The sequence below is a fragment of the Varanus komodoensis genome, unplaced genomic scaffold (assembly GCF_004798865.1).
Source record: "Varanus komodoensis strain SLA01 unplaced genomic scaffold, ASM479886v1 scaffold12, whole genome shotgun sequence".
In the NCBI taxonomy this organism is placed as follows: Eukaryota; Metazoa; Chordata; class Lepidosauria; order Squamata; family Varanidae; genus Varanus; species Varanus komodoensis.
The window spans coordinates 21,050,449-21,061,946 of NW_025335349.1; the positions used below are offsets into that span (position 1 = coordinate 21,050,449).

Here is an 11,498-nt window from a genome sequence, read left to right on the forward strand (position 1 = left end):
TATTAGGTATGTGAATTGCATAGATCAGGAAAGGGTTTGGCATGTGATGAAGCTTTAGCTACATTCCCCAACCACTGCATTTTAAGTAGTGGCTATACTTACTGGAATAATAGCTCCACTCTACTACAGAATGTCAAGATACAGGACATCCTTAAAATAAATGTATTATCTTTGAGCTTTTGCAATTTATCCATAGCCAAAAGTGAGGCAATGCCTCTCTAAACAAGAAGGGCACATATCTGACACACAGTTTTTGGAATTTATCTTTGGAAAGTTCTTTGAAAGCATGCCATCAGATCCTTGGAACCCACCAGAACTAACTTTTTTCTTCAGTACTGCTTTGTGAAATCCTATTGACTTAATGTAAAGCAAGGCTCCAACACTTTCAAGCAACAGGAGAAGCAAGAGAAGATTCTTGGGCACATGCAAAGTGCATGCATGCAAACTCTGTGTGTCTCTCTCTCTTTCACACATACACACCTGAAGTAAATCCCCCCCACAATGTAGAATTAGGCTTCTATAAGAAATGGCATAGAATATGAGTTAGCTATTAATACTTTCACCACTTCCTTAGAAATTAAGCATTTACATTTTATGAAAGCTCTTCATTGGAGTGGTAGCACCAGGTTCCAAAAAGCTTCAGCCCCAAAGGACCCCCACCCAAAAGCAGATTTGCATATGCTAATTTACATAGGGTGTGGGGTGTGTGTGTGTGTGTGTGTGTGTGTGTGTGTGTGTGTGTGTCCCCTCTAAGACACTCTATTTGTCCTAAGGGCAGGGGAGAGGAGGGCACTTGATTTCAGAGAAAACTTCAGGGAAAAATATTCAAGGGAAGGAGCAGGAGGGGGCCAAAAGCCAGCTCCTCCAGGGGGGTCTAACTGTGACTCAGCAGAGATAGATCAGAGCAGGCCCTTATTTCAGCAAGTGCAAATGGGCAGCGGGGTGGACGGACCACTCCTTTAGCGGAAGAGAAGAGAGTCCACAGGCTTGCCAGACCTTCACTTCTCGAAAGTCAGCAAGGAGCATCCTCTTTCCAGAGGCCTCCAAAGACCAGGCTGTTGAGCACTGAGGCTTCCTTTCAGATCGTCTGTTCTGCCTACCCTGCAGAATTCTCTCCTTGCCCTCAAATGGATTTTGGTCGATGCATTGCTGTACAGGGTGCTGCAGGGATTATGCTGCTCCAAACTGCCCGGAGAGCTTAAATCACTGCCAGGAGAAAAGCAAGATTTAGCATAATGATGATGGTGGTGGTGATGATGCTATCAGTGGTATCCTTCCTCCTGGGTATCCCGTTTCCTGGCTGGTGCATCCCCGTTGCGCACAGCACTGGCGCTGGGAAGAGACCAGAGAGGGCAAGATGGGATGGGGCAAGGGTGGGGCAAATTCCCCAGGGCGTCCCTCTCCTACCCTCCCTCTTCACTCCCACTTTCTTTGGCACGATATGCTGGGAAAGGAGGATGGGTGAGGGGTGGAGATTTCCCGCAAAAGAGAAGCACAGTTCGCCCAGGGCGAGGAAACAAAAGGCATGGAGACGAGGAGGACGCCGGAGGGCCGGCCGGCGGCGACCTCCTCCCGGTGCTCGGCCGCCTCCCCGGCCCTCTGCCTCCTGGGGCCTTGCCAGAGGAGAGGCCCGATGGAGGCAGGCAGGCGCGCCGAGGAGGGCCCCGGCGAGGACGGCTTCTCCAGCCGGCTGCTGGAGGACGTCAAGCAGCGGCTGCGGCAGGCGTTCCAACGCGCGCGGCGCGCCTCCCCGCCCCGGCGGGCCAGACCTGTGGCGAGCAGGGGCGCGGGCGGGCGGCGCGCCGCGGCCGCGCAGGACGAGCTGCGCCGCGCGCACGTGGAGGGAGCCATTGCGTGGCTGCGGGTGGAGCTGGTGAGTGGGGCGGGCGCGGGGGGCCGGCAGGTGTGCGCTCGCCCCGAGGAGGGGCTCGGCTGGGGAGGAAGGGCGGCGGCGGGGCCCGGGCAGAGGACGCGCGGCGAGGCTTCGCGTCCCGTCCCGTCCCGTCCGCGAACGGTCTGCAGTTGGGAGGGCGCAGCGACGCGGCCGGGTTTGCTGGAGATGCCGGGCTATTTGGATAGAGCCGCAAGGGGCAGCGAAGCGCGCCAGAGGGCTCTCTCCAACCTGGGGACACGGGCGTCGCCGTGGCAATGGCTCCCCCTAAGCATGTGCAAAAGCGATGCGCGTTGGAAGAAACCGCTCCCTCCCCCTCCCCAAAAAACACCTTCAGGTATACACGGGTGGGGTGTGAGCTAGCAGCGCCTGACCCCACACCTTGGGGTGGTGCTGGGCAATGAAAAAGTCGGCCCAGTGAGCGGCTGCTGCGGACAAAGCAAATCTCATGGTTGGCATAGTTAGGAAAGGGACTGAAACTTAAAACTGCCAAGATTGTACTTCGCTTATACAAATCTAAGGCGTGCATTCACTTAGAGTATCGGGTACAGCAGTTTTGGTACCCAAATGTCTGGTCACCGCATTTGAAGGAGGGATACTGTAGGGTTAGAAAAAGTGCGGAAAAGGGCAATTAAAATGATTCGGAAGCAGACACAAATCACCTATAAGAGAAGGTTACACCATCTGGGATTGTTTCGCTTAAAAAAGGGAGAGTAAGAAGACATGCTAGAAGTGTACAGAATTCTTCATGATGTGCAGAAAGTACAGAAGGAGCCATTTTTCTCCCTCTTGCATAGGACCAGATGCATCCCATCAAGCTGAATAGGGAGAGATGTAGGATAGATAGGAGGAGGAGCTGCTTCACACAGCAGTGAAAATACAGAATTTGAGGTCACAAGGCGTGGCCACCAGTTTTGGTGGTTAAAAGGGAGGGTTACAGAACTCTGCAGAAGAAGCCTATCTATGGTTGCTAATTTTAAAAACGAGGAATGTCCTTTTAACATTTATTTAATTTTAACTTTTGCTGACGACCCAGAAAGCCTTGGCTCTTGGGTGAGATAAAATTGAAATAAATGAAGAACGGATACCAGAAGCAGTGTGCCTGTTGCTGGGGAACATGGGTAGGAGGGTGCTGTTGTACTCCAGTTCTGCTTGCGGCTTTCGTCTGGGCAGCTGGTTGGCCAGTGTCCAAAGAGATGCTGGACTGAATGGACTCTTCTCTAGCCCATCTCTTTTTAGGTTCAGACATGAAATGGTGGGCTGGAGTTTGAGAGGCATCAAATGTATTTTTATTCATTTTAACGTTGGTCTAAAATTTTAGTTTGAATGTTTAGAATTTATAGTATACTGCTACTTGTTTTATTAAACATTTATACCATGCTTATACATTTTTAAAGTGATGTTCAGGTATCCAAAAGTAAAGTAGTCCTTGCAGTGCAGACTCACAATCTGATTCTAATAGCTGTGATGCAAAAAGGAAGAGATAATAAGAACCACAACGGACTGGCTGGTTAACAGATGGGGCCAGGTTCATATTCCCTTTAGTGTTGTATCTAGCTCTTCAGTTGTAAGGCTGTCACAGTGGTTTGCCTAAGGGCCCTGTCCTCAGGCTCACACTCTAAGTGACACAAAAGGAAAACTGGATGTGCAGGGAAGAGAAAAAAACAAAACTCTTAAAATTCTTATACTGAATGAAACAGCAGCGATGGAAACTGTTCAGGGAGAGGAGGTGCCAAATCCTAAAATGGATAGTTCTGTGATTCATCAGGTCAAGGGACTACCATGATTAGCAGTCGGTGACCCAGGGAGTGGACTTGCTTATTCATGTGGCTTTGGTTTTACAACACAGTGTATGTAGCTTAACAACTGAGTGTGAGCCTTAAGGTGGGATACGCCAGCTAAAATCTCACTTCAGCCCTTAAGCATACTAGGCAGCCTTAAGTTTAAGTAAGCCAGTTGTTTCTCTGCACCCTCCACAACACACACACACACACACTCTTCCTAAGTTGAGACAATCATACTGGGCTACCTTCTGGGACTGTTGTAATGATGGATATAAGAAAAGTGATTTGAATCCTTGAGAACCAGTGTGGCATATTGGTTAGAATGTTGGACTGAGGAGCTGGAAGATCCGGGTTCCAGCCCCCCCTCAGCCATGAAGCTCACTCGGTGGCCTCTGGCCAGCCACTCACTCTCAGCCTCACCTATCACAGGGAAATAAAGTAGAGTGGAAGAGGGCTATGTAAGCCACCATGGGGAAAATGCAAGAGGAAACATGTGGGATATATAGTGTAATAACTGAAATCTGCGATATAAATACTTGGTACTACCAGTGGTAACATGATTGTATATGAATACACAAGGCATAATTGTCATTATGCACATGTAGGCAGGATAAGGGCCTACAACACCCAGCTTGCATGGGATTACACTCTTGGTTGTATAATTGAGGCTAGGCTGCTTGTGCCCTCCACACGTTTTGGACTACAATTCCCAGAAACCCAAGCCATCAGAGCTCATGGTCAGGAATTTGGGAAGTTGCAGTCCAAAGTATTTGGAAGGCACCTGGCTGCTCTCCACGGACTGTTGCAGCAAAATCAGTGAAGACTTTTAGCATTATTATGGTACATGTTTTCAAGTATTATTGTGATTCATAAAAGTATGTGACATGATACATATGTTGATCTTTAAGGTGTCGTAAGTTCCTGTGTTATATGAATGTGGAACATTCTTTCCACCTGACAGCTTGTACTATGTAATATATTTCCAAGAGACCCTGTGAATTATTCTATTCCCAGGCAAGGCATTAGGTTTGCCAGCAATTCTGAGGGCTTTAAAAGTCATGTTTTGCTAAAGTGAACTCATATAAGGGTGAAGTTCAAATCATGCTTAGTCAGGGAAAAAGTCCAAGAATTCCCAGCATGGCCAACTGGAGAATGCTAAAAGTTGTGGGATGTTGTGGGAAAAGATTGCACAGGACTGCATCACAGATATTGCAAAGTATAAAAGTATTAAATGGTATTTAACCTAACCTCAGAGACTAATAGAAAACCCCACTGGTAGCCACAAGGTGGCAACTTCTATTAACCCTGCCCTGTGAGTCAGGTCAGTTTAAAAATAGCAGGTACAAACTCTCTTTTGTTACTATGGTTGCCATGGTGACTAACAGCTAATCCCCCTGAACCTGGTCTGTTTACAGTAAAGGTGGACATAGATGTGGAGGGAAGGAGCTAGTAGATCAGAGCAGAGGCATGGTTTGCTCTTTCCAAGAATCTCATTTCCTTGCAGGTTAATTAAGGCAAACTTTATCCTTATCTCCTTTGACAAGATCCCTAGATTAGACTTAACAAAGAGATACTATGTATACCTTCTATCCAGTTTTAATCAAAGCATTAATTTATTTGAAGCATTTTTAAATAGTATATGTTTAGAAATGGGATCTGTTACAATGAGGATTAATTATACTTCTATACAGCACAGCCAAATTTTTCTGGACAGTTTGAACCATCTGAATGAAGACAAATATTAATATGTACTCCTTAAGTTTTATTCTGGTTCATTCCAGAATTAGAACTCATTGTACAGCTGTTCCATCTTCCTCCGTAATTTGATAGTCTGCATTTAAAAAAAAGATGGAAGAAGCAAAGTAACATGGGAAGGTAAGGAATAGAAGGGGACACTGTCTGGAGCCTCATGTAAACTGGGAGACAACGTGATGGCACCATTTAATTAAAAAAAAAAGCGCCTGTGGGAGAGCCCTGCATTGGAATTACTTATCAGATTCATACAACTCCACTTGCGTTTCATAGGGAAGAAAACACCAAAGAAGAAAGCATCTCATCAGAGAGCATGCATGCCACAACACCTGCTTTGCAGGTAAAGGTGCTTCCAGGCAGAGGACTCCTAATACTATTGGTCAAAAGAAATTGTGCAATTATTCCATCTTTTCCTCCTTAACGGATTCAGTGTCTGTGTGAAATGGAAAAGGACTAAGGAGGCAGTGGAAGAATCTGGGAGAGTTACAGTAGGAAAAAACCATGTATGGGCATCGCAGACCACCCTGGCCCCTGATAAAATTCTGTGAATGAGATGAGGACTGCGTGATTTAAAAATGCCAGAAATCCCGCTGTCCTTCCTTCTCATTTCCACTCTGGGCTGGGCCAGAAGAAGAGGTGGATAAACAAGCAGGGAAGAGGAGAAGCACCTCAGGCACTTGCCATTGGTTCCCTGCTGGGGTGGGGGCTCTTGGCAGGTGCCTGATCATACTTACCCTTGGTTCCAGTCCTGCTATTCATCATTCAGGAGAAAGATCCTGAGTGAAGCAGCCATATGAGAGGTGACTTCTTTAGACCAGTCATGGAGGACAAAACAAAGCTATGAAGGGCCACCTTGCAGTCCGACACATCGCCAGACCACCCCATTGACAAAGGTGGCTGTAGAGCGTGAACAGAGGTCTTTGCAGATACATGGGTTTCCACTTAATTTTATAAGAATTCATTTACCGCAGTGGCCAGAACAAGGGAACAAGAAGAGTTTTGAAACAATAGAACCCAATGTAATAAGTGCATCCTGCCAAGTCTTCTAAAAAGTTATCTGTCCTCTCTGCTCTGTGTGAAAGCTAAATATTTTTCCAGCTTGCCCTTAAAAAAAGGATCACTCTCTCACCATAGACAGGCTGATGCTTGTCTCATTCCTTAGTGTTGCTCTAGAAACATAGAAACATAAAAACAGAGCGAGTCAGAAGGGGCTTCCCAGGCCATCTAGTCTGTCCTCCAGCACCAGCCAGCTCCACTCACGACATGCCCACCATGCGCATGTCCAGCCTATCTTTGAACACCCGCACCCATGGGGCCTCAACAACCTCCTGTGGAAACTCTTTCCACACCCTCGGGGTCCTAACTGTCAGGAAGTGCTTCCTGGCATCCAAATGGAACCTTGGTTCACTGAGCTTTGCTCCATTGGAGTGTATCCTGCCTTCCTCTGCAGGGGAGAACTGGTCTCTACCCACCTCCGTGTGACATCCCCTCATATACCTGTATGTCGCCAACATATTCCCTCTGAGTCTCCTCTTCTCCAGGCTGAAGAGACCCAGTTCCCTCAGTCTCGCCTCATACCCCATCCCCTGCAAACCGGCCACCAACTGCTGTACTGACTCTAACCTGACTATATCCTTTCTGTAATGAGGGGCCCAAAACTGAGCACAATACTCCAGTTGCGGGCGCACCAGAGTCGTATAGAGTGGTAGTAATACCTCGATTTAGAAGCCACACTTCTGGCTATGCAACCAAGGGTGGCGTTTTCCCTCTTGACCACCGCATCACACTGCTGACTCATGTTTAGCCTGCAGTCAACCAGCACCCCGAGGTCCCTTTCACAAGTGCTGCTCTCCAGCCACTTATCACCTAACCTGTACTTATGACACCTATTCCTATGCCCCAAGTGCAAGACCTTGCACTTATCCACATTGAACGCCATCCTGTTGTCTCCTGCCTGCTTCCATAGTCTGTCCAGATCCAAAAGGATCTGGAGTACCTGCTGCTCAGTTGTGGCCACTGCTCCAGTTTTAGTGTCGTCTGCAAATTTGATCAGCAGACTGTTCACCCCTTCTTCCATGTCATTAATGAAAAGATTAAACAGGATCTAGTGCTCTAGTTTTCCCCCAAACATTTGCCTGTCTGAGAAACAGTTCCAAACACCAGATTTCTCACTGCCTCTTCCTCCTTCTACCTCCTGGCTCTGGTCAGGTTTTAAAGGATATCTTTTCTCCTCTGTGGCTCCGGTCTCTGTGCTGAAATTACTTTCTGATGGACTAGGGAAGATAGCCAACTTTTCCCTCATGCACAACCTCTCACACCCTATCTTAAAACAGAATATCAGTGAAAACTCATGGCTGGTCAGACAAAGAAGCCATCTTGGAATAGTCTGTGTGGAACAACTAGGAACATGCTATCCAATAACGTCAGTGACTGGGCAGGTTGGTAATGACGGAGGTGTACCTTGGTCCCGAGTCATTTAGGGCTTTTTGTGCTAGTCCCCTAACCTTAAACAAGATCTGGAAGCAAATACGCAGCCAGTGCAGCAAAGGAGTTGCATGCTGAGAAAAGGGCAGCTCCCAGCAACGGCTGAGCTCCTGCATTGTGCACAGCTTCCAGATCAAGCGTTAAGGGCAGCCCCACAACAAGCACCTTGCAGTAATCCAGTCTGGAGGTTACTGCTGCTGTGCCACTGTGGTCAGCCTCCATTTAATCCCAAGTTCCACATGACATATAGATACCAGACCCCCAAACCTGTTGTATCTGTGCAAATTCTTCCTCAACTGCCTATTTTTCTAATCGAATGATTATCCAAAGCATCATCTACTTTTGCCTTCTTGTATTATTTATTTTGTAGATGATAGATCAATCGCCGGCTAAAGGATTCCTTGTCCTCCCCGCTTTTTTGTATGTGTGTGTTTAGGGTGTGGCAATAGAAACACATCACCGAAAGCAAAATAAAAGTGACCTATGGTGGTTGATTCACCCACCTCCTGGAAACAGCAAAAGGGAAAGCAGGAGCAGGAGAGAAAAAACCCTTGGAGTTGGAAAGAACCCACACATTCCTCCAAGGGCTTTCTTCCTCGGGGGGCCGCAGATGAAATATGTCAGGTCTAAAAAGATACAGCAGCCTCAGATCTCCCTGGGAATCCGCCTGTTGCCCTCCCTCTGCTCCTTGATTGCTGTTGCAAGTCTGCTCTTTCTCATCAGGGCTATGGAAGCCAGGCGCTCTGAGCTTCCACAGACAGCCACACCTCGGTCCCCTGTCCAGCTTCCTTTCCCCCAACCACCAGTCATTTGATGGACTTTTGTGCAAGGGTTATCCTCATTCCAAAAAGTCGAAATGCCTCTCCTAAGGCTTAACGACTTGCAGTAAGAGCTTTAAGATAGAATATGCTGGTCTTTGGGGTCTTTTTTCTGGCCTGCCCACATGCCTTTTGTGATCTTCTCTGAAATGGAATAGAGCCCTTGGGCTGCAAAGACTTTCAGCAGCCCTGCCATATCTGCATTGCCTCGAATGTCTGCAGGACACATACTCATATGTACAACTCCCTGCACAGCTCTTGCTATGGAATCAGAAAAGCAGGGCTCCTGGATCATGGCATTGTACCTGTGAAAGATTCATGCAATGTTCAGCAGAACAAACACACGTACACGTTTTGTGCGTACGGTTTAAGCATTGGCATCAGGTTTTTGTTAAGCAATGACAAGGGAAATAACTCTGCACTTGCTCAGAATCACTTTTATTTTTTCTTACCATGTGCATTCCAGGACAACTCTGCAGCACTGAAAGTATGCTAAGTTGATCTCTTGTGCTAATTGAGCCTTTCTGGATGGTAATCGTCTGTTAAAAACAGTCATTGTCTTTTGTTTCTTTATAGTTGGAAATGAAATCCCAGAACCGCAAGCTTGCCAAAACTCTGTTGGATTTAAGCGTGGAAATACAGAGGCTGAGAAATGAAACTGACATGTCAGCAGCTCTAGAATCAAAGCCAAGCATCATGGCAAGCCCAGAATAATGAACTGTATCTCAAGGCATAAAATCTGAAGACGCACCAATGATTACGGCCGAGTTTGAAGATTATGTTGCACAGCAAGGTTCAGCTTGGTAACAGAAATGCAGCTGGAATCTTAATGAGAACTCCAGTTAACTAGACTGGCAAAGGAGTGCTGTTTATGCATTAGAATGTGACACTGCCTTTGAAGTTTCAGGAGAAGTAGAAAAAATAATGGCTTATGTACAAAGGTGGGAGTGTATGCTTTGCTTTCTAAAGGAATGCCACAGAGTTACTGTATCCTGTCAGAACAATTGCCAGATCTTCAAAGAGATGAGAGAATACCAGGGAAAGTGGTTGAAAGCAATAGTTTGATAGTAACGTTATCTGAGTGTTCTGTAATAATTGAGTAAATTAAACGCGTCAATTGTAGAGCAAATACTGTGAAAGCCGCTCAGAGTACAGCTTGGCTACAACCAGATCTAGAAGGTGTGTGCCTGCAGGTGTGCACACACACACGTGTGCAGGGGGATAAAGGCACATGGAATATGAGAGAGAAGTCAGTAGCATGTTGGAGCTTCACTGCATGAGCTGCAGCCACTTCTGCCCACACGCGAAGAGACTCTCTTTCCCATCCCTGTCCCACTGTAAGGGATTCTGGAATAATTGTAATCAGCATTTCTGCAGCACTGGAATGGTTACAATTTTGCATTAACGAGACAGCTCCCTGCTCTTTTGAGGACGAGTGTCCCATAACTGCAATAGGGCCAGCCCAATAGGACCAGCTATTTCTTTCCCTCATTTGTCTCTAACAATTGAGAGCATCTTGGAATGGACTCCTATATTTGTTCACCAAGTTTGGCAGCAGAAAGATCCAAGAAGACCTGGCCTGAAGTTTTCAGATTTGCATCACAGAGTCTTGATCAAACATCTTCGGCAGTAGTTGTGCATGCATCTGATTTTTAAGGGTAAATGCAGCTGCAGTCCTAGCATCTCGGGACCTGCATGGTTTGCAATACCCCTCCAGGAAGGGACAGTTCAGATTTTAAAAACCTCAGTGCATGAAAGGCTCCACCTCCTGTGCCATGGCTCTGATCCAGCAGCTGCCTTCTTTGCAATCACCAGTTTCCATCATCTTGCTGCATTTTCAGTTTCACCGCTTTTGTATTCAGAATCCATACCCACAAAGTGTGATCATCTCTCACTTTGAGCATCCCCTTGTTTAAATGTTTCACGATGCATTGCAAGAAACAATAACAACTGTGAATATTTTTCATCTTTAACAGTTCTGTAATTAAAACAAAAATCTTGTAGTACTTTAAGCTTCTGTTCTAGACTCAGTAAAATGAAGGAGGACTTGATAAGAAATAAGACATTCCAATGTGTTGAGGATAAAATAGTACAAACCAAGACATTCTTTTTCATGTGTTACGCACCTAAGGTACTGGTTTTTAATTGCCATCGAGACATTTGGAGTAAAATCTGACTAGTATACTGTGAAGTCCCATTGCATATGATTTATTTAGTTAGGATTTGGGAAGTAGCTTGGTGCCATGCTGCCTGGGGATGATAGGTGGTGTGGCCTAACATGCCTGCAGGGTCCCATCCAGCTTGGCTGCTTTTCTGGGAGAAGCAAGAGCTTAATTCAGGCAAGATGGAAGCCACAGTGGCTGAAGAATATTGTGCTCCAGTGAAGGGATCTAAGCCTTCCCTCCCTGAAGGACCCCACACACACGTTAGGGGGTGCTTCTTGAGCCAACTCCTAGAGAGAATTAAACCTGCCTGCCCACTGGCCTGCATATTGTAAAAGGAGATGCTTGTTTTTGACGTTCTCTTCCGCAGACGAGAAGTGGATGGGAAGGGAGCAGCCACCAGGGAGGCGGTGTAGCACTCCAGTGGCAATCTGGTGATCCTGCAGCTCATCCCTGGTGCCAGGGAACTGGCTTGGGGCAGGGAGATGGAGTGCCCAGCTGCTGTCAGCAGTGATTGACTGAGGACTGCTTTTTCAGGGATGTTCTCTCACTTGGTGTCATCCTTGTGGAAACCCCCCAGCCCACAAAGTATGTATGTATGTATGTA

At 46.8% G+C, this 11,498-nt stretch overlaps 1 protein-coding gene across 1 annotated transcript; it reads left to right on the top strand.

Moving 5' to 3' along the window:
- The first annotated feature begins 1,525 nt into the window (after window positions 1-1,525).
- LOC123019027 (alanine and arginine-rich domain-containing protein-like) lies at window positions 1,526-9,443 on the top strand. The gene is made up of 2 exons (XM_044421467.1): window positions 1,526-1,873; window positions 9,306-9,443. Exons 1-2 carry the CDS (start codon window positions 1,526-1,528, stop codon window positions 9,441-9,443), a joined length of 486 nt encoding a protein of 161 aa, XP_044277402.1.
- Window positions 9,444-11,498: the final 2,055 nt, after the last annotated feature.

Coding starts and splice junctions, on each gene's coding strand:
- LOC123019027 (XM_044421467.1), top strand. CDS start 1,526: ATGGAGACGAGGAGGACGCCGGAGGGCCGGCCGGCGGCGACCTCCTCC. Junction 1,874..9,305: donor CGTGGCTGCGGGTGGAGCTG/GTGAGTGGGGCG, acceptor GTTTCTTTATAG/TTGGAAATGAAATCCCAGAA.